The 23,908-nt window shown below is 35.9% G+C and overlaps 1 protein-coding gene across 37 annotated transcripts in view; it reads left to right on the top strand.

Annotated features, from left to right (window-relative positions):
• LOC141406934 (histone demethylase UTY) overlaps positions 1 to 23,908 on the top strand; it is a 212,305-nt gene that overhangs the window by 99,773 nt on the left and 88,624 nt on the right. For all 37 annotated transcript variants that reach the window (XM_074030498.1, XM_074030508.1, XM_074030502.1 and 34 more), the window contains 2 exons: positions 16,038 to 16,131; positions 19,039 to 19,165. In XM_074030498.1, coding sequence (XP_073886599.1) covers positions 16,038 to 16,131; positions 19,039 to 19,165 — 221 coding nt within the window. The remainder of the gene's footprint in view (positions 1 to 16,037; positions 16,132 to 19,038; positions 19,166 to 23,908) is intronic.

Genomic DNA, 23,908 nt, shown 5'->3' with positions numbered 1-23,908 from the left:
ACTTCTAGTTTAAGTCTGATTTGTAGATTCAAGCTGCCCTCCACACATTCTATGATTTCTTATTCTTTGAAATTTGTTAAGGTATATTTTATGTCACAGAATGTGTTGTGACTTTGTGAATATTTTATTTGAATTTAAAAAGAATGTGTATTCTCCTACTGCTGCAGGATCCACTTCCAAAACCAAATATGGGTTGAAAATGCAGTGTTTGTGGGATGAAAACCCAGGAATACAGAGAGCTGACTCTTACATACCCTGGTTACACAGGGTAATTTGTGGAGCTTGAGTATGTGTGGATTTCGGTGTCCCATGATAATTCATCCCATGAATATCAAGGGATGACTATATATTCAGTTGGTCGACAGTGTTGTTGATTTCCACTGTTTCTATGTTTTTATTGATTGCTTGCTGATTTTTCTATTTATGATAAATATATATTAAATTCTCCCCAGCTATTGAATTCATCTATGTTTCCTTGGTGTTCTGCCAGTTTTTGCCTTATTTATCCATTGTTAGGTGCATAAATGTTAAGGATTGTTATGTTTTCTTGGAGAGTGGACCCCTTTGTTACTATGTAATGCTGCTCTTTATCCCAGAAAACGTTACTTGGCTTAAAGTCTGCTGTGTTTCCAGGGGTTTTTTTTAAAATTACAATTAGCGCATATATATATATAAAAAATATATATATATAAAAAAATATATATATATAAAAATATATATATATATATATATATATTTTTTTTTTTTTTTGAGACGGAGTCTTGCTGTGTCTCCCAGGCTGGAGTGCAGTGGTGTGATCTTGGCTCACTGCAAGCTCCGCCTCCCGGGTTCTCGCCATTCTCCTGCCTCAGCCTCCAGAGGAGCTGGGACTACAGGCATCCGCCACCTCGCCCGGCTAGTTTTTTTGTGTGTGTTTTTAGTAGAGACAGGGTTTCACCGTGTTAGCCAGGATGGTCTCGATCGCCTGACTTAATGATCCACCTGCCTCGGCCTCCCAAAGTGCTGGGATTACAGGCGTGAGCCACCGCCCCTGGCAGCATATATTTTATCTTTTCATATCATTTACTTTTAATATTTTTAAAAATACTTTAGGTGGGTGTTTTAATTAGTAGGAAGAGTACACTCTAAAATAACAATAAATAATATAATAAATACATAAATCAGTAAGAGGTCATTATCATTGCTAAGTATGTATACTGTTCTGCACTTCTAGGCAACTGGCAGTGCAATAAGTTTATTTACATCAACATCACCACAAACACAAGTATTCCATGGCACTAAGACTTTAACATGGCTGTGATGCCACCTGGGGTAAGAATTTTTTGGATCCATGACAATCTTATGGGACCACTGTAATTTACACAATCTATCATTTACTGAAAAAGTTGTTAGGTGGGATGTGACTTTAATTTGGTTAATATCTGTTTGTTTTGTTTGTTACCATTTCTTTTCATTTCTGTTTTGTCTCTTGTTTCTACTTTTTGTGGTTTTAATTGAGCATTATATGATTCCATTTTCACTCCTGTCTTACTGTCACTTACTCTTTTTTTTCTCCCCCACCCAAAACAGAGTTTCACTCTTATTGCCCAGGCTGGAGTACAATGGAGCAATCTCTGCTCACTGCAACCTCCTCCTCCTGGGTTCGGGCGATTCTCCTGAAATAATCAGCCTCCTGAATAGCTAGGGTTACAGGCATGCGCCACCATGCCCAGCTATTTTGCATTTTTAGTAGAGACTGGGTTTCACCATGATCTCAAACTCCTGAGCTCAGGTGATCCACTCACTCCATCTCCCAAAGTGCTGGGATTACAGGCGTGAGCCACCATGCCCAGGCTGTCACTTACTCTTAATTGTGCACTAATAGAAGTCCACTATAAAGCAGCACTATTCCTCTTTACCCCTTCACTGGTAGTGAGAGTACTTTAGAATAATAAGGTAATCCTAATTCTGTTTCCCTCTCCCTGTATCATTCTTGCTTTTCATTTCACTTATATTGTTTCAAATGAACTGATTTTGTTAGATCAACTAAGGATTTTTATAAGTGTTTAATATTGTCTCTACTTACCCCTTTTTTGATGCTCTTCCTTATGAATGTTGAGTTTCTGACTATTGTCAATTTCCTTCTCTCTAATAATTTGTTTTACCATTCGTTACAATGCAGGTGTATTGGCATCAACTGCTTTCCTTTTTAATTTTTCTGAGTAGGTCCTTTTGTGTTCTTCATTTTGGAAGAACAGTTTATCAGGGTATAAAGTCCCTGGTTGGTGGTTTATTTTATTTTATTTTTTCCCCGTAAACACTAGAGACATTTCACTCCTCTTCTTGCTTTTATGGTTTCTAAGGAGAAGACACAGGTAATACCGTTGCTGTCTAATTTTTTTTTTCTTCTAGTTTCTTTCAGTATTTTTCTTTGTCTTGATTTTGTATAGTCTGAAAATGATATGCCTGTGTGTAAACGTGTGGGCATTTATTCTGCCCTGTGTTCCATGAGCTTCCACCATCTGTGGTTTTGTATCTGAGATTCATTAGTGGATATTCTCACTTTTGTTTCAAATATTTTATCTGTTTTTCTGATTCCTGGTATAGGTAATTAAACTTTTTGTCATTTTCTCACATTTTTTTTTCATTTTTCAATTTAGGAAGTTTCTGTTGATAACCTCAAGCTAAGAGATTCTTTCCTCAGTATTGTCTAGTTTACCAGTAAGTTTTCAAAGGTATTCTTCTTTTCTGTTACGTTATTTTCTATCTCCAGCGTCTCTCTTTGGTTCTTAGGAGTTCTCTCTCTTTCCTTTACGTGTTTCTGTTGTCTGCTTTATCAGTTAAATCTCTTTGGATCTTAATTACAATTATCTTACATTCCTAGTCTAATATTCGCAACATCCATGTCATAATTGAGTTTGGTTCTGATACTCTGTCTCTTCCAACTGTGGTTTTTGTTTGTTTGTTTGTTTGTTTGTTTGCCTCTTTGGTTATTTTTTTCTTGATATCCATACCTGGTTACTAGATGTATATATATAAATACACGCACACACATCCCCCTTACTAATGTTGTAGTAAGTGTGGTGGGGAGTATAGGAGCGTTGTATTTAGGTCTGTGATTTAGGTTTCAGTCTTTAATGAGTCTGTGCCTCTGAACTGTCAGCTTCACAGTGCTTCTCAGATTTTTTTTCCCATGTTCATACAGGACAGGAAAGCTAGATTGGCAGATTTTTTTCCCCTCATTATTCACTGTGAGAAACTGGAGGTAAAACTCAGAAATCTGTGTGTGTGCTCCAGATAACTGGCTCCCTCTCATATGTGTCCATGCTGAGCGCCTGTAATTTGTCACTCACAGTTCAGATTTCCCTGTGACAGCACCATTTCCTTCTGAGGATAGTGCTCAGGGGTGTTTGCTCTGGCCAGTCCTTATTCCCTGCATTGGTCTGTCATTTTTCTCCAGTTTGGGCTGTTGGCTTGCGCTATGACCCGCAATTCTCTGATGAATCTAAAAAGAACTGTTGATCTTTCAGCTTGTTTGGATTTTTACTTTGCTAGGATAGAGTGACAACTTCCAGCTTCTTAAATGTCAAATTAGAAACCAGAAATCTTTATTTTTTGAATGGGCAATAATGTGTTGCTTCTTTACATATTCAGTATGTTTTGTTTGTCATTTTAAATACTTTAAGAAGTCAGTTCTAGAAGACAGTTTCTTCCTTCTCCTCAGAATTTGATTTTGTTTCTTACTGTAGTCCACATTTGGTTTTTAAATGACTGTTTAAATTATGTTTCCAGAGTCTGTATTTGCCAGGCAAGGTGTCAGAACCCCAGCACAGGGTTGACTCAGCGTAAAGCGGACTTACCAACAATATAGATTTGAAAAAGGAAAGTTTATTAGAAAGGAAAAATGCCACAAAAGGGTGCAGCTGGGCACCTCATCAAGAGGACCATGGTGAATTTTCCTTAGAAGCATTTATGGACCTTAAGATGGGAACTTAGTGCCGACACCAGCTCGGTCAGGGAGACCGTAACCCAGCGGTGCTAGAGGAATTAAAGACACACACACAGAAATATAGAGTGTGGAGTGGGAAATCAGGGGTCTCACAGCCTTCAGAACTGACACCCCTGAACAGAGATTTACCCACATACTTATTAACAGCATACCAGTCATTAGCATTGTTTCTATAGATATTAAATTAACTAAAAGTATCCCTTAAGGGAAATGAAGTGATGGGCCAAATTAATTGCAGCAGGAACACGCACTTAAGATACAGATTGCTCATGCTTTTGTTTGTGACTTAAGAATGCTTTTAAGCAGTTTCTACCCTGGGCGGGCCAGGTGTTCCTTGCCCTCATTCCCATAAACCCACAATCTTCCAGCTTGGGCGTTAGGGCCATTATGGACATATCACAGTGTTGCAAAGATTTTGTTTATGGCCAGTTTTGGGGCCAGTTTATGGCCAGACTTTGGGGGGCTTGCTCCCAACAGTTTAGGATTATAAAATTAGTTTCAGCATGGCATTCCAGAGACATGTAGAAATTTCAGTTACTTACAAAAGTTGAAAGAGGCCTGGAACCAGATGCTAACTTCAGATACTATGGAAACTTAATCACTTCTCAATTCCCAGATAAGGAGTTTTGCCTCCAGATGACCTCTTTTGATAGTCATCAGGTGGTCTTTGCTCCCTTCTAAAGTCCTCACATAAGGAATTCTTGCCTGTTTGATGGTCACCAGGTATGTTCACTCCTGGTATCTTTTTCATGTGTGATCTCTATTCCGTTAGCTTGTATTCAGCTAACATTATATATAGATTTCTTTGCACACCAGGAGTAAAATATAGTAAGTGAAAAAGAGAGAGTGAAAAGAATGGAAAGGAAAAGAAACCTCTGAAACATTTTCCCCTTTGTAAATTGTCTTTTTGGTGTGGAACAACTCCAATACCTAAGTAAGCTTACAAATCTTAGTTTTCCTCCTTGTCCTGAGTAATCACATAGAAGTGAAATCAGATAAAGGTGAATTCTTTTGGTTTTCATCGAGCAAGCATGAATCTTTTTCTGGACATGAGTGTGGTATCCCAGTAGACACTGACACTTTTGAATGTCCTAATTTCCCAAAGAATCTTTCTCTCCAGCTTTTCCTGTCAGGCTCTGCTCTCGGTGCTATATTTTATGACTACTATAAATCCTTAATGTTTTCGGATAGGGTTTGCTTGGTTTTTTTTGTTTTTTGTTTGTTTTTTGTTTTTAATGTTTTATGGAGGAATGAGTCCTTGGAGTTGTCTACTCTACCATTTTCTCTGGTATTAGTTCACTCCTGCATTGTCAGTGCTTTTTTTTTTTGGATAGAGTCTTCTTCTGTCACCCAGGCTCTAGTGTAGTGGCGTAATCTTGGCTCACTGCAAACTCCGCCTCCTGCATTCAAGTGATTCTCCCACCTCAGCCACCCGAATAACTGGGATTACAGGCGCCTGCCACCATACCCAGCTAATTTTTGTATTTTTAGTAGAGATAGAGTTTCACCATGTTGGCCAGGCTGGTTTTGAATCCCTGACCTCAGATGATCCTCCTGCCGCAGCCTCCCAAAGTGCTGGGGATTACAGGCGTGAGGCACCACGCCCACCCACATTTTTGTCTTTTAAAATTATTAATATTAAGTCCGGGTGTGGTGGGGCGCCATGGCTCATGCTTGTAATCCCAGCAATTTGGGAGCACAAGGTGGGCAGATTACTTGAGGCCAGGAGTTGAAGATTAGCCTGGCCAACCAACATTACCAAACACCCCCGTCTCTACAAAAAATACAAAAAATTAACTGGGCCTGCTGGTACGCACCCGTAGTCCCAGTTGCTTGGGAGGCTGAGCCGTGAGACTTGCTTGAAAAAAAGAAATTTTTTTTTTTTTTTTTTTTTTTTTGAGAGACACTCTGCTCTGTTTCCCAGGCTGAAGTGCAATGGTGTGATCTCAGCTCACTGCCACCTCCACCTCCAAGGTTCAAGTGATTCTCCTGACTCACTATATGTAGTCCCAGCTGGGACTACAGGTGTGTGACACCACAACTAGCTAACTTTTGTACTCTTAGTAGAGACGGTTTAGCCATGTTGGCCAGGCTGATCTCAAACTCCTGACCTCAAGTGATCCATCTGCCATGGCATTTCAAAGTGCTGGGTGCATGAGCCATGCACCTGCCCAAAAATTATTACCATATTATTTTCCATTTTTCTGTTCTCATACTTTCATTGTGTGTTAAATTTGAAACTCATTGTTTGTAAATGGCATATAGTGAGTTTTGTGGGGTTTTTTTTAACCCATGGTTGTCTTTACATACTGCATCGAGGAAAATTATTGACCTGTTTGGGATTATGTGATTTGTTTTTTAAAATTTCATATTGAAATATCAGTTGGATGTTTGAAAATATCTATATAATTTTCTTTAATTTTTCTGGTTATTTACAGTATGCACATGTGACTTCTAGTGTCGACATTTTGCTACTTCAGTTGAAATGTGGCCACATCCCTTATATCCATTTCCTTGCCTTTTTACCTTCCCCACTTTAAAAATAATTTTATGTTATATCAGATACTTTTTAAAAAATAACCAAGCATAGTTTTGTAAACTTATATGTTGAAATTTTATTTTGAGTACATGTATCTGCTCTTTTTTTTTTTTCTTTCAGATTCTCTAAGGTTCCTTTTATCATTTCTTTTTGAAGAACTCTGATTTTCATCATACTTTTTGTGGTAGGTTGGCTACCAACAAATTTCTTTATCTGAGAATGTATTTATTTTTCTTTGTTCCTGACATATATTTTTACCAGATATAATTTATGTTGAAAAATCTTTTCTTCCAGCAGTTGACTAATACGTGATTTCCTCTCTCGTTTGTGGTTTCAGGTGGGAAATTCATATTTGCCATGGATATTTTTGGATTTATCCCATGGAGATTTGCTCAGCCTTTTTTTTTTTTTTTTTTTTTATTTATTTTTTTTTTTTTTCTTTTTGAGATAGAGTCACCCCCCTTGTCACCCAGGCTGGAGTACAGTGGCTCAATCTCAGCTCACTGCAACCTCCATCTCCCCGGTTCTAGCAGTTCTCCTGCCTTAGCCTCCTGAGTAGCTGAGATTGCAGGCGCCCGCCACCACGCCTGGCTGATTTTTGTATTTTTAGCAGAGACAGGGTTTCACCATCTTGTCCAACTGGTCTCCAACTCCTGACCTCATGTGATCCACCCACCTCAGCCTCCCAAAGTGCTGGGATTACTGGCGTAAGCCACCACATCCAGCCTGTTCAGCCTTTTGAATAGGTTTATGTCTTTGGTCAATTTGTGACATTTAGCCATAATTTTGTCATTTACTCTTTTTGTCACATGTGCTTCATATTCATGAATGCTTATGTTGTAAATGCTTGATATTTTATTATTGGTCCATAGGTCCTCACTTTATGTATATATTTAATCTGATTTTGTTGTTGTTGTGCAAATGTAAATTCTGTTGCCAAGTCCTCAGGTTCATTGTAACATTATGTTCTCTTCATTTCTGCTGTGCTACTGAGCTGTTCATTGAGTTTTGTTGTAGCATTATTAAATTTTGTAATTCAATTTATTATGTTTTAAACTTGTATTTCTTTACTGAGATCTTTATCGTTTTGATTTGTTTCAAGGGAATTTGAAGTGATTATTGAAGCATTTTTGTGATTCTGCCTTTACTCTTCCAGACTGTAGTTCTAAAGAAAAAAAAAAATTCCTTTGTAAGATACTGGTGGTTCTCTATTATTCTCTTTGTTTATTTAGTATTCCTTCAGGTTCTCACTTTAATGGTGCTGTTTCACTGGAAGAGGATGCTTTCCACAGCCAGGCTGACTGGTGCCTCTTTGTGTGGGGGAAGGTAGTCTCAGCATTATGCGGATGAAAGGGCACTCAGAAAAGGACTTTTGAATATGCCATTTATTAAAATGGATCCACTAGGTTATATCACTTTTTTGGGTGCTCTACTGTTTCGTATTTTCAGTGATGGGAATGAGCCTGCTCAGCCTGTTCTTTTAGGTGGGACATGCTAATACTGTTATTAGGTTGGTCTAGACCCAGAGTGCCTAGCTAGTTTACACTTCTAATTCTGGTTTTCTAAATTGTCTTTTGATTGTGTCTCAATTGACTTCCAGGGCTTGTCTAGTCAACTAATTTTGACAGTGTTCTCTGTGATACAGTGGTAATAGGATTGTGCTTCAAAAAAATGGTAATGAACAGTTGGACATTTATGCAGAAAAAAATGTGGATCTCTACCTCACACTGTACACAAAATGGAATTCAAAATAGATCACAAGGGTACAAATATATAAGAACTTCTCTTTATTGTTAGTTTTTAGATATAACACTTTGTACTATCTTTGCGGAAAAAATACTTATATTTGATAATTAGCATTAAAATTTTTTGATCTCAGGAACATAACTATTAAAAGATTGAAAAGATGAGCCATAGAGTGGGAGAAAATATGTAAAAGTCACGTATTAGCCGGGCGCGGTGGCTCAAGCCTGTAATCCCAGCACTTTGGGAGGCCGAGACGGGCGGATCACGAGGTCAGGAGATCCAGACCATCCTGGCTAATCTGGTGAAACCCCGTCTCTACTAAAAAAAAAATACAAAATACTAGCCGGGCGAGGTGGCGAGCGCCTGTAGTCCCAGCTCCTCTGGAGGCTGAGGCAGGAGAATGGCGTGAACCCGGGAGGCGGAGCTTGCAGTGAGCTGAGATCCGGTCACTGCACTCCAGCCTGGGCAACAGAGCGAGACTCCGTCTCAAAAAAAAAAAAAAAACCTGACGTATTAAATAAAGGGCTTTATAGATTGATACAAGAAACTTGTAAAACCTAACTAATAGTAGTAATAATAAGAAAATATTTAAAATGTTGAGAATATATGAAGAGAAACACATTTTGAAGAAGATACTCAGATTGCACGTAAACGTGAAAAGATGTTAGTAGGTAAATTCATACTAAAACAAAAAATGTTTGTATTATTAGTGTACAATTGTTAGAAAGTCTAAAATTTTAAGAGCCTAACTATTATGTCTGGCAAGTTATATAGTAACATAAATTAATAATCCATTGCTTTTGGTAACGCAAATTGAAACAGCCATTTTGAAAGACAGTTTATTGTAATACTGAATACAGACCTTACATATTACTCAAGTCCTTCTGCACATTTTCCGAACTGACTTGAAAGTCTTATTTCCTAACAAAAATCTGCGTGTGAATGTTTATAATAATTTCATTCCTACCTGCTGCATAATGGAAACTACCAAGATACATTTCACTAGGTGAGTGTGTAAAACTGTGCTAATACACACTATTTAATATTGCTAAATATTGCAAAGGAATGAACTATGAATTCATGTACCAACAAAGATGAATCTTAACTACACATTGTTAAAGAAGCCATTACAGTAAAAAAGACTCTGTACTTTGTTAATCTATTTATTTGGCATTTTGTAAAAACTGTAAGTATAATAATGAGATCAGAGGTTTTCAGGGAGATTAGAGAGGGGCAATAATTAGATGAAGCCCCCAGGTTATGTTAGAATCATCAAATCATTTTGCATGCTGCTGTATTGTTAGATATATGACATTATCTTGGATACATTAGGTTACTTATTTAAGGCAAGCATCTAACTTTAGAGCCTAAAGAATGAACCTTAAATGTATATAAAATTTTTAAAAAATTGTAAGGTCAGGAAATTCCAGAAAGGAACATAGACTATATCCAAATAAATTTTGTCATAAGTGTATCACATGATCTCTTTGAAAAGGGTAATGGGAGAAATCTGCTGATCTTTGGAAATGAAACTACATTTAAACAAAATAAAACAATCTTGTGCCTAAGAATTGTGCTGTTAGTGGGAAAGGTGTTTGTTATGGACATGAATTTTAGAAATTCAAAAACTATAACATACTGGAATTATACAAATAAATAAGACAATGAAATAAGAAATAGAAAATAATAGAAAAATAGAAGAGGAGAAAAAGAAATGAGAAGATAAAATAGGAAAATAAGAAATTCTGGAAATAAGAAAACAAATGGTGTTCTTGGGAGCAGTTTATTCCCTGTTGAGGTAGGAGTCTACAAATAGGCCACTGGGGGATACTAGAATGAACTATGGGAAATGGATTATATCTCGTGATATCAGTATGAACTCATGTTTGGATTAAGGTATTTTTATATCGATAACTTATGTGTAAATATACCTATAGATATGTGTCTATATGGAAATTAACTATCATGTATATGTATAAACCTATATATCCTTGTTCTGTCAGCCAAGATGAACTGAAGCAGTGATGAACAGTACAGCAAGCACACCTACTGCCCTTTGTTACTAGTACTGTTTTCTAGTAAAAGGAACTAGTGCTCCTTGGAGAAATCACTGATTCTAGGACTGGTGTGTAAGATGAGTCTTAAGTGCTATTAACTCAAGAATTGCTTGGGGATGTGGAGTGGAGGCACCATGTCATTTGGATGAAGGTGTATTTTTCAATGTTTATGGTTGTTCTTCTTTATTTTAATATTTTCAGTGGATGTATTTTTGTGGCTTAAAATAAATATAAAAAGCTAAAACAAAAGTCTTACTGTTTCCTCTGTCATTATAGTTCCCAAACCGCTTTGCTAAGGACAACACTTTTATGTACTAATTTCTCTAAAAATTTTCAGAATTTAGGGTATGAGTATATAAGAACATATTTTGTTTTGTTTTGTTTTAAAGACTGAGTGAAATAAGCTGGGCTGGGCGCAGTGACTCACGCCTGTAATCCCAGCACTTTGGGAGGCTGAGGCAGGCAAATCATGAAGTCAAGAGATCAAGACCATTGTGGCCAACATGGTGAATCCCCATCTCTACTAAAAATACAAAAATTAGCTGGGTGTAGTGGCATGAGCCTTTAATTCTAGCTACCCAGGAGGCTGAGGCAGGAGAATCTCTTGAACCCAGGAGGCAGAGGTTGCAGTGAGCTGAGATTGCGCCACTATACTCCAGCCTGGGCGACAGAGCTAAAAAAAAAAAGCCAGGCAGAAAAGGATAAATGCTATGATCTACCTGTATGAGATATCCAGAATAGACCAATTTAAAGATCTAAAGTTAAGGTTACCAGAGGCTGCAGTCAGAAAAGAATAGGGAGTTAATAAAGTGACAGATTTTGTATTGCGAGTGGTGAAAAGGCTTTGGAAATAGTAATGATGGTTACACAACACTGTGAATGTACTTAAATGGTACACTTAAAAATAATGTGCTTTCAGAGGCTGAAGCAAGAGGATTGCTTGAGGCCAAGAGTTTGAGACCAGCCTTTTCTCATATCTATATATAGGTTTATATATAAACCTTTTCATAAGGCAACATACTATACTGACTGTTTCTTGTTTTTTGTTTGTTGGTTTGTTTTATAACTAGTGAAATAAACATCCCCTGACATTTACTATTTTTTTCTTCTTTTATCTTTAAGACTATAGGCATATGCTACCATGCCTATCTAGTTTTTAGAATTTTTTTGTAAAGATGGGGTCTTGTTATGTGGCATATGCAGGTCTCAAACTCCTAGCCTAAAGAAATCCTCTTGCCTCAGACTCCTAAGCCAATTTTATGTGCTTTTAAGTGTGCCATTTGATAGCATTAAGTTCATTAACAGTATTGTGTAACCATTGCCACAGTTTGTTTCCGTAACTTTTTTTATCATTCATAATACAAAAGCCGGACTTACTAAGTCCTCATTTTCTTCTGACTTCTGCCCGTGGTATCCTTTGCTTTATGTCTTTGAATTGGTCTCTGTCAGGATACATCACACAGATGGATCATAGAGTATTTATCTTTTTGTGTCTTGCTTATTTTACTTAACTTTGAATCTTCAGGGTTCATTAACATTTTCAGAACTTCATTATTTTTTGTGCCTGAACAATATTTTGTTATACTCATTCATACCTATATTTTTGCTTATCCATTCATCTGTAGATGAACAGCTGGGTTATTTCCATATTTTGGCAGTTGTGAATAATACCACTATACAGAGCAGTGTACAAGTATTTACCTGAGTCTTTGTTTTCATTTGGGTATGTATCTAGTGAAATTGCTGAGAAATATAATTTTGTTTAGTATTTTAAGGAACCACCAAGCTGTTTTGCACAGTAGTTGTACCATTCTTAATGGCAGTACACAAAGGTTCAAATTTCTCCACATCCTTCATCCTGGTAGTTGTGAAGTGGTATTTCATTATTGTTTGATTTAGAGTACCCTTAGTAACTAATGGTTTTGAGCATTCTTTCATGTGCTTATTGGCCACATGTATAGCTTCTTGGAGAAATGTCTATTCAAATCCTTTGCCCTTTTTTGAATTGGTTGTGAGGCGTTTGGTTGTCAAATTGTAGGAGTTCTTCATATATACTGAATGTTAATCCCATTGCCAGATACATGATTTGCATATATTTTCTCCGACTTTGTGGTTTTCACTATTTTGATAGTGTCCTTTGATGCACAGAAGTTTTAATTTTGGAGAAGTCTACTTTCTCTTTGTTACCTGTGCTTTTAGTGTTATGTTTAAGAAATCACTGTGAAATCCAACATGTGAAGACATCATGCAATTTTTTTTAAGAGTTGTATGATTCGGCCGGGCGCGGTGGCTCAAGCCTGTAATCCCAGCACTTTGGGAGGCCAAGACGGGCGGATCACGAGGTCAGGAGATCGAGACCATCCTGGCTAACACGGTGAAACCCCGTCTCTACTAAAAAAAATACAAAAAACTAGCCAGGCGAGGTGGCAGGCGCCTGTAGTCCCAGCTACTGGGGAGGCTGAGGCAGGAGAATGGCGTGAACCCAGGAGGCGGAGCTTGCAGTGAGCTGAGATCCGGCCACTGCACTCCAGCCTGGGCGACAGAGCGAGACTCCGTCTCAAAAAAAAAAAAAACAAAAAAAAAACAAACAAACAAAAAAAAAAGAGTTGTATGATTCAAGGGGCTTTGATTCATTTTCAGTTAATTTTTTATATGTAGTATAAAATAAGGACCCATTTTCATTATTTTCAAGGTAGATATTGAATTTTTCAACACCATTTGTTTAAAACACTATTTTCCATTGATGTGTTTTGGCATCTCTGGTGAAAATCAGTTTACCACCTGTATGGGCATTTTATTTCTGGGCTCTCTTTTATTGTTATGCCAATACCATATTGTTTCATTTACTATCATTTTTTAGTCAGTATGAACTTTGAATGTGCAAATTCTTCACTTTATTTTTTCAACAGTTATTTGGCTGTTTTTGGCCCTTTGCAATATGAATTTTAGGATGAGTTTTTCAGTTTCTGCAAATCAGTACGCAGTTTTCATAGGGGTTGTTTTACATCCATAAACTGCTTTAGAAAGTGCTGTCATTGCAAAAGTATCAAGAATTTCCGTTCATGAATGCAGAATGTCTCCTGTTTGTGTCTTTAATTTCATTTAGCATTGTTTTGTAGTTTTCAATGTACAGATATTTCGCCTTTGATATATTTATTCCTTCAAAAAAAATTTCTTTTTAATCCTGTTAATAGAATTGTTTTCTTAATTTTCTTTTCAAATTGTTAGTTACTATTGCTAGTGTACAGTAATCCTTCTTATGCCCTATCACCCCACAAATTCTCCATCAGCTTACTTGTGGGAGACACATTTCAAGACTTTTCCTTAGGTTACCTGAAAACTCGAATAGTACTGGACACTATGAATCACGGTTTTCAAGCTGATAATCAAGATAGCTACTAAGTAAGAGACTTAACAGCATGTACAGGGTGGGTACATATATGTAATGCAAGTACACTGGAAAAAGTGACGACTTACATTCCCAGTGGCATGAATATTGTGATATACCATAATGCTACCAAGAACAGCACACAGTTTAAAATTTATAAATTGTTCTATTTCTGGATTTTTTTTTATTATTTACTGTTTTTGGACTTCATTTGCACGTGGGTAACTGAAACCATGGAAAATGAAACGGCAGATAAGGAGGGACTAAAGTACAACTAATTTTTAAATGCTGATTTTGAATCTGGCAACTTTTCTCTGTGTGTGTGGTTTTTGTATATGTTTAAAATTTTTTTATATAGATCATGTCATCTCAGGAAAATGAGCTTATTTGCTTTTCTGACTTGGATGTGTTTTATTTCTTGTCTAATTGCTTAGCTAGAACTTTCATTACTAAGTTGAGTAGAAATGTGATTTTGGTTTCCTTTGTAGTTCTTGATATTAGGGGAAAAGCTGTCAGTCTTTCACTGACATGTTTGGGGGGGTTTCACATATGGCCTTTCTTGCATTGAAGAATCTCCCTTCCATTTATAATTTTCGAGGTTTGGGTTTTGTTTGGGGGACAGGTTTTCACTCTGTCGCTCGCTGAAGTGCAGTAACTCAACCTTGGTTCCCTGCAGCCTCCACCTCCCAGTTTCAAGCACTTCTCCTTCCTAACCCTCCTGAGTAGCTAAGATTACAGGATTACAGGTGTGCGACACTATGCCTGGCAAATTTTTGCACTTTTATTAGAGATGGGGTTTCAACATGTTGGTCAGGCTAGTCTTGAACTCCTGGGCTCAAGAGATCCACCCACCTCGACTTTGAAAAGTGCTGGGATGACAGCCATATGCCACCTCGCCAAGCCAATTTTTTTTTTTTTTTTTAATCATGAAAAAGTGATGTATGTTGTCATGCCCCTGCCCCCTCTCCTTTTTTACACTGAGATGGTTAGCCATTTTTAATTGTAATTTTTTGCCATTAAAATATTTTGAATGTTTCACTTTATATTTTATTTCCCTCTGATACTCTCCAGCGGTCTATAGTGCGTTATTTGAAAATGTGTTTTTTATTAATTTAAGTGCTTATAAATTTTACTTCATTTTTCATTACTTGTGACTTACTTTCACCTGTTTTTGGTCATTTTTTCTATATTTGCATCTGTGTGAGAGAGGGAGAAAGAGAGAGAAAAATAGCATTGTTTACCTCTCCACTTCTTTCTCTGTTTTGTTTACATTTATTTTCAGTCCCAGTTTACGCAGCATTGAATAAGTTACATTGCTCTGCTAATTTGTTACAGTGATTAGTAACTCTTGAAATGGCACTCTATAGTTTTGTTATTTTATTTTTAAAATGTTAAAGCTGTTTAGGCAGCTGAGATTATAAGTACAAGTCACTTTCTTATTGCCTTGTTTAGCATGGTTTTGGTAATTATATCTCAGATTCAATATTAGTTTTATTTTAGTTTGTAGGAGTTGAGTTTAACTTTATAACTATAACAATAATAGGTTTTAGTTGTGTTAGTACTTTTTGAGGTAGAGCTGTGCAAATGATTTTATTTAGAAAATTGCTTATAACTTTAAATATTACAAACATTGTTACTATATATCTATGGAAAATGTAATGTCTTTAAAATTATAAATATTTCTAAAGACTATTTTCCCAGATTGTGTATTTTAAATTTTGAATTTAAATTTTAAACACTTCTTGATTCTGTACTTTTTGCTAAGCGCAGTAGTTTGTAAAGAATAGCGGTACTTGATGTATTAACAAATTACTCTTCTCTTTGAAAGTATTTCTAGGCTAATATTGCATTTTCTGGTAGAATACTTCTGTGGCTTTATGAAAGTTAAATAATGTTAGAGGTTGCAATTTTTTTTGTAGCAGTTGAGATAGACTTTTTAAAAAATGTAGTATTTTGGTTATGCCGTCTTATATTTAATGTTAGTTTTTTTGCTATGATCTGAAACATGGCTGGCCTGGGCAAAATAAATATTAAGTTAAAATATTAGCACTTTTTACTTTCTGGGTTTTTTTTATGGTACTAGAAACTTCTTAAACATTATTAATATGTAGATATTCATGTGCTAGCTATTTTAATAATATTGTAATATTTTATTTTTTATTATCACATAATTTTTAATATTCATTATTACATATTGATTTATTATTTAAGTTACTTACAAGTTAAGAATGGCCATGTATATATTGCTAAAATCAAGAGTATTTTTATTTTAATATTTATCTATTTTTCTCTAAATATTCTTTTTCCTTTGCTCTTTAGAGGAAGTATCATTCTGCAAAGGAAGCATATGAACAACTTTTACAGACAGAAAACCTTCCTGCACAAGTAAAAGCAACTGTATTGCAACAGTTAGGTACATGAAAACTTAACTTTTGTTATACATTACATTAATTTGAAGAGATTTTCCTTTTGAGGTTCAATTTTTTTCCCTCTGCTGAGACATTTGTTTTCATTTAGAAATCTGTGGTTTAAGACTAAATGTGACATTTAATTATTATGTATTATTTTGAGGTAAAATTTTAAATAAATAATTCTATTACAGTAGTTCCCTGTTATACCAAGTTATATGTTCCATGATACTCTGGAAGCTGCAAATAGTTCCAAACTCTATGTTTTACTATGTTTTTCTAATCTTGTAGCTAAGATGACTACTAAGTGACTACTGAATGGGTAGCATAGACAGTGTGGATACATTGGACAGAGAGTAGAAGAAGATGTAGTAGTTTGAGTTTTCATCATGCTACCCAGAGTGGCATGCAATTTAAAACTTACGAATATTTTATTTCTGAGATTTTGCCATTAAGTATTTTTTGGCACTGGGAGACTGAAACCATAGAGAGCAAAAATGCAGGTAATGGGACTGCTGTATAAATGTTTTCTTCTATAAGTGTATTTTCATTATTGATAAACAGTATCAAGCACACTCCTTCTTACCATCTATATAAAGATTTTGCATAATGCTGGCCAGGTGCCTGTAATCCCAGCACTGTGGGGGTCCTGCATAGGCAGATCACTTAAGATCAGGAGTTTGAGACCAACCTGACCAACATGGTGAAACCCCCCCCTACTGAAAATACAAAAAGTAGCCAGGCGTGGTGGCGTGCATCTGTAATCTAAGCTACTTGCCGGGCTGAGGCAGAAGAATCACCTAAACCCAGGATGCAGGGGCTGCAGTGAGCCGAGATTGAGCCACTGCACTCCAGCCTGGGCAACAGACCGAGACTGTCTCAAAGCAAAACAAAACAAAATCCAAGGCCGGGCGCGGTGGCTCACGCCTGTAATCCCAGCACTTCGGGAGACCAAGGCTGGCAGATCGCGAGGTCAGGAGATGGAGACTATCCTGGCTAACACGGTGAAACCCCATCTCTACTAAACAAATACGAAAAATTAGCCGGACGTGGTTGCGGGCGCCTGTAGTCCCAGCCGCTAAGGAAGGCTGAGGCAGGAGAATGCCGTAAACCTGGGAGGGGGAGCTTGCCGTGAGCAGAGATATTGCCACTGCACTGCAGCGTGGGCGACAGAGAGAGGCTCAGTCCCCCCCCAAAAAAAGAGAGAGAGAGTGCTTAGTGCAGCTAGTATTGGATTCTGGACATTATCCGTACTGCTTGACCACAGGATGAGTTTTGAGTTTTTCTGTGTGCTTAGCACTTTATGAAGTAAATTAAATCAAGATTATCACACAGCTGGTAAGCGGATACTACGCTTGCTTTGTAGTTGTATTGATATATGATCAATGGGGACATTTCATCTAAAATTATATGTAACATCTTACTGGATTTTCTTTTCAAAAATCTGTTACATTCTCATATTGAAGATAAGGTAATCTAGTATTTGAAAGTAATATAATATGTTATCATTTAGAATATAGCAAGCCCCCTCCCCAGTAATTAATTTCGTTGCTTATCTATCTTGATTATATTTGCTATTTGGGTTAATATTTGTTGGTAGTCCTTCAGTACAGTTATTTTTTGTTTTTGGTCTAAGCAAATAAAATCCTAATTTTTATTCAAGCTGGTTGTAATATACATTTTTTTATAATGTCACTATTTTATCCACAGTTTCAAAAGCAGTTAAGCAAAGTGTTGTTTAGATGTTTTTGCAAAGCTAATTTTATACACTTGAGTTAAGTCACAGCTGATAGACTTTTTAATTTGACTTGAGCATTCAGCATATATTACCTATTAGTTTTCAATTGTTTATGTAGCTGTAGTTCATAATCTATTTATTAAACAAAAATCTCTGGTACACACTCTGTACCACTCTTATGGCTCTTTGAACCTACTTTCCATTTTGCTTTTTCCATATAGCCTGGAAGTTTTGTTGTGATTGTTTATCTAATGCTGTGACGTTTATAATATTATTATTGTAAATAAACAATGTCAATAATGTATGAAGCCTTTTGTAAGTTGTTTAAAGTGTTATTAAATTAATTATATATTATTTTGAGATGTTATGAAAGTTTATATTTTAGGTAAAAGTTGAAAGCAGCTATTAAAAAGAATATAAATGGGCCAGGTGTGGTGGCTCATGCCTGTAATCCCAGTACGTTGTTGGGAGGCTGAAGTGGTCAGATCACTTGAGGCCAGGAGTTTACGACCAGCCTACCCAACATGGTGAAATGCTGTCTCTACTAAAACTACAAAAATTAGCCAGGCATAGTGTCCCATGCCTGTAATGCTGACTACTTGAGGGGCTGAGGCAGAAAAATCTCTTGAACCTGGGATGCAGAGGTATCAGTGAGCCGAGGTTGTGCCACTGCACTCCATCCTGGGTGACAGAGCAAGACTCCATCTCAACAACAGCAGAAAGAATGTAAATGGATTATCTCTGATTACATAAGCATTTTTTTATTCTTTGGATGTAAGCATGGGGTTGAAAGTTGTTTTTAAAATTCTCTCACTGCATGGTAACCTTTGAAGGATAGTAAATTTATCAATTTTATGCTTATAATTTATAACTTGCATTTTTTTCCAAATTAAATTTACAAAAGAGAATTTGATTTGTCATCTCTATGTCAAGCCAGTTCCTAAAACCATTTAGTTTTCTGTGTGTGCTTTAAGATCCCTTTTTAGCTTTGATTGTATCGTTTTGTGTGAAATAGACTTCCCTACACTTTGTTTGCTAGTTTCAAATTTTGGAAAAATGGGATCTATGTTAAATGAATAAATTACTGAAAAAGTAATTTGCTGTTTCACCCATGATTTTCTTGAAACTGAAGAAGTAGAATGATGGGTAAATGCTTATACCTTTTTAATTATAGGTTGGATGCATCATAATATGGATATAGTAGGAGACAAAGCCTCAAAGGAAAGCTATGCTATTCAGTATCTCCAAAAGTCACTGGAGGCAGATCCTAATTCTGGCCAATCTTGGTATTTTCTTGGAAGGTGAGATGAGATACTTGTGCTATCTAGAGTTTATTTGTAATGTAAAATCATTTGTAGATTTTGTAAAATGTAATCTGGGAAGTGACATTTTAAAAATAAATTCCCAATTAGTCTTTCAGTTGCCTGTGTAGCTGTAGTTATTAATCTGTTTATTAAACAAAATCTATGGTACCCACTCTGTACCACTCCTACAGCTCTTTGAACCTACGTTTTATTTTGCATTTTCAGTATTACCTTGAAGTTTTGCTTTGGTTATTTACTGCTGTTATAATCATAATTTAATTAAAATTAAAATATAATTACATTTTTATTAAAATATAATTAATATTTAAAAATCATTAAAATATCCCCCTAGTTAAAATAATTATATTTTCTATTTTACATTAAAATATAATTATGTTGTATACTTATAAAAATATAATTATATTTATTGGATATAATATTTTATGTGAAACTATATTTTTTCATTTTAGAGAAAAGGAAAATTGAAAGTTCCTAGCAGATAAAAAATAGATAGCTTTAAATTTAGTTGCTCTTATTGAGGTACTCTTCTTTTACTTAATAGATTTTGTTTTCATATTTTTCTTTTTCTTTTTTTTTTTTTTTTTTTTTGAGACATAGTCTCGCTCTCGCTCTGTTGCCCAGGGTGGAATGCAGTAGTGTGATCTCTGCTCACTGCAACCTCTGCCTTCCGGGCTTAAATGTTTCTCGTGCCTCAGCCTCCCGAGAAGCTAGGACTACAGGAGTGTGCCTCCATGCCTGGGTGATTTTTGTGTTTAGTAGAATTGTGGTGTCGTCGTCACGTTTTCTTAATCTGAGTAGAGTTATTGCTAACTTTTAAAGGGTCTTAAAGAGTATCATCACATAATAATCACTAATAGTTTTTCAATTTAGTATTTAAATTGTATTTCCTTTGATATCTAGTATTTTTAAAAATATTCAACAAAACCCCAAATTTTATCTGTCAGTCATCAGTAGAAATTTGCTGTTTATAATCTTGGCTGGTGATTTTGTATATTAATATGGAAATATTTTTATTAATCATAGTCCTCAGATTACAGTGCTAGTGGAAATTCTAGAGGAAATGTGTAAGTTATTATTGTTTGTTTTGGTAGGAACATAAAAATTTTTGGTAACCCAGACATTTTTTTCTCCCTATTTTTCTTGACCACAGGATGAGTTTTGAGTTTTTCTGTGTGCTTAGCACTTTATGAAGTAAATTAAATCAGACACATAAATATTAATTGACGTCTCAATTTTTACTTAAGTATTGAGAGGATTCGATTATAACTGTCAGGCATCTTTTCAAAACAATGTTGTATCTTAATTTAATTGCCCTAATTTGTTTCAGTGGTAAATTTTAGTTTTGTTTATACATAGGGTAGCTTATTTTGTGTAACTTTGACATGCAGTCGCATTCGAATTTAGTTTTTCTGTTAACTTTAGTTGTGTACAGTGTTTCTTTTTTTTTGAAAGTTAGGAAAGCATTTATATTAAAGGGAGATTATTTTTAGGATTATTCCTTATTTAAAATATTGGTCATCTGTTAATGATAAATAATAAAAATGAAGGTAATGCTTTGTGGTAGAGTTTTCATAATGAAGAACTCTAGGGTTTGTAAAATAATTTGACCTTGCATTGCTTGTAATACAAAACTTGAGAGTCCCAAACTTTGACTTGATCCACCATTCAAGTTCAGGAGAAGCTGAATCTGTTTTGTATCTGCATTGCACAACAAAGTGTTTTGAGCAAACTGGCTTTATTATTCAATGGAATAGTTCTAGTACTAAATAGAGCAAGTGAACTAACTAAGTAGCGTTTAGGCTTAGAGCTAGCACTCTTACGTACTGTTAGCTTTTGCACAGTGTATGCGTTAATACAGTAACATTAAAAGAGGTTAATTACCAAAAGTGGCAGGTGTAAACTTTGGTCTATGGCATTTTTATTATATTTGAGCAATTCTTTTTACCATAAATAGGAAGACTATGAACCAGGACATTTTTTTGCTTTTTTTTTCCAAGAATAAGATACGTTGCATGTTTTGTTGTAGTACCGAAATGTCTCATTATTGTAAAGGATGGTTGTAATTGTTTACTTCTTGTAGAATTTTATAAGATAATATAATGAAAGATGCTTAAAATTACAGTCTCAGGCTCATGTCTGCAATCCCCGCACTTTGGGAGGCCAAGGAGGCTGGATTGCTTGAATTCAGGAGTCAAATATCAGCCTGGGCAAAATGGTGAAACCCTGTCTCTACCCAAAATACCAAAATTAACTGGGTGTGGTGGTGCCCGCCTGTGGTCTCAGCTACTGGGAGGGCTGAGGTTGAGAGGATTGTTGGAGGATGCAGTGAGGTGTGATCTTGCCACTACACAACAGCCTGGGTGACAAAATGAGACCCTGTCTCAAAAAAATAAAATGAAGGCCAGGTGTAGTAGCTCACACCTGTCTGTAATCCATCACTTAGGGAGGCCAAGGCAGGTGGACCATGAGGTCAGGAGTTGGAAACCATCCCAGCCAACGTGGTGAAACCCTGTCTCTACTAAAAATACAAAAATTAGCTGGGCGTGGTGGTGCATGCCTATAGTCCCAGCTGCTTGGGAGGCTGAGGCAGGAGAATCACGTGAACCCGGGAGGCGGAGGTGACGGTGACCTGAGATTGTGCCATTGCACTCCAGCCTGGGTGACAGAGTAAGACCCTGTCTCAAAAAAATGAAATAAAATTAGTTTCAATAATACACTTTTATATCTCTATAAGGAAAGTAGTATTCACGAAGGTCTTTCCCTGAGTCATATGAATGTAAGGCATTTGGGTGTGGTTTGGTTTTAACCTTTTTAGCTAAAATTTTCAAACATTACAGAATACTTTCTGACTTCTCAGATAAAGGTAATTAACCTGCTTTGGTTTCATGGAAATTTTTTTCTCTGCTTTTACTTTTTTCAGTCTCATCTACTGCCTTCTGATTTAACACTTCTAATGTAATTTGTGCTGAAAAAATGGTTTGCTAAAAGTTATTCTTAAAAAGTTATTAAAGCTCTGCATAAGGACATTGGGTGTTAGTAAGACACATAGGCATCTGATAATTTGTCATTATTTAGGGCTGTGTTGAATATTGATACAGCTTTTCAATTGGAATGTACATATCAAAGTGAAATGGGGATGCAGTATTACATTTTTACGTAATGACACTGGTTATTGCCTCAGTTAAAATGTCTCCTGGAGTCACAGAACTGTGTAATGTTAAATTTGGAAGAGATTAGGGGAGTGAACCTTTGTTCACTCTCATTTTATGGATGGTAGGAAGTAAGTCCAGAGGAATAAAATGTTTTCCTCAAGGTGCCATGTAATTATTATCAGAGAAAGAGTTGTCACTCAAATTTACCCTGTGCTTTTTGTATTACTCTAGATTACCACAGAGGAACCTAGACACATGCATTAGAGGGAAAGTATTTGGTGACTGGACTCAGATCTGTGTTTTGGTGCATTGGCTTTCTAGTTTTCACTTTTTGGAAATGGAATTGGAAAATGCTGGTCTGAGAAAATACTGCTATTTCTTTCAGCATTAGCAGATTTGTCTGATAATCTGAAATTGGTTTGAAGAAAATTTCTGTCTTTTCTATTAACATTCACGTTCTTTCTGGTGTCTGTTGCTGTTACCATTGTTATTAAGTATCTTCTTCATCTCACCACTCCCCTCCCCCACTGTAGTTTGTATGCATCCTCTAAATATCTCTGTTTCAGTTACTGGCATTTCTTGTATTTCCCAGCCCATTAATGACTCATTCTGTAGACATGTTTCTACACTTCTCTTATATGCATCTGTGTTCTTAAATCACTCTCCCATATGAGTAAATTCCAAATTAAAATCTCTGACTTTAAGTTAGCTTATAATTCAGTACCACGTCTGGTTCTTTTTACTGAGCATTACCAAAGTCCTCACATCACATCTAAATTGGCATTTTTAAAAACACTCTTCGTGGTGTTCTCTAGCAACTTTCCTGATTTGTGTATGTGTGTTTTCTTTTTTTCATTTTTAATTGATACTGCCATTTTCCCATTGAACCAAGCTTAAAACAATTGCCCCCCGACCCCTATTCTGTAATCCCATCATCACATCTTCATTAATCATTAGGTTTATTTTCCCCCATCTTTTTCTTTCTTGCCATTTCTATTTTTTCCCGTATAGTTCTTTACTAGTGTCTGTATATGGTTTTGTCTGCCCATATTTATTTTTATTTTAATCGTATTACTTGCCCTTTAAACTACATATCTCAAGTTGATAGCCTAGATTTAAAATTTTCCATTTGTAGGTTCAGTAATATTTGCACATATTTTCCAAATCTGTATGAAATCCCTCTTCTCATGTTTTCTGTTTTTATCTGTGGTTCCCATCTGTTCGGGATACACAAATTAGAAGAGATTGAGAAATCAACCTATAGTACCTGTACCACTAAAGATATTGAAGGATTTTTGCTGTTTTGTATCATCTAATGTCATAGTAAAGTGAAATTATACAGATGGTTTCTTGGTAACATATGCACACACATAGAATTCCTCCATCATAAAGAATATAAAGTTAAAAACTTTATGTGTAGAGAACTACATGTGGATAATCATTTTTACAAAAGATTTACTTTTTTCAACAAGTCACACAGTTAACGAAGAATGATAGTGTTTTGAGTGTTATTAAATGGAAGAGGAATATTAAATCCTAATATAAAAGTCATTATCAAAGATACTTT

Source organism: Macaca fascicularis, chromosome Y, assembly GCF_037993035.2.
Source record: "Macaca fascicularis isolate 582-1 chromosome Y, T2T-MFA8v1.1".
In the NCBI taxonomy this organism is placed as follows: Eukaryota; Metazoa; Chordata; class Mammalia; order Primates; family Cercopithecidae; genus Macaca; species Macaca fascicularis.
This window is presented reverse-complemented; position numbering and strand designations above follow the sequence as displayed.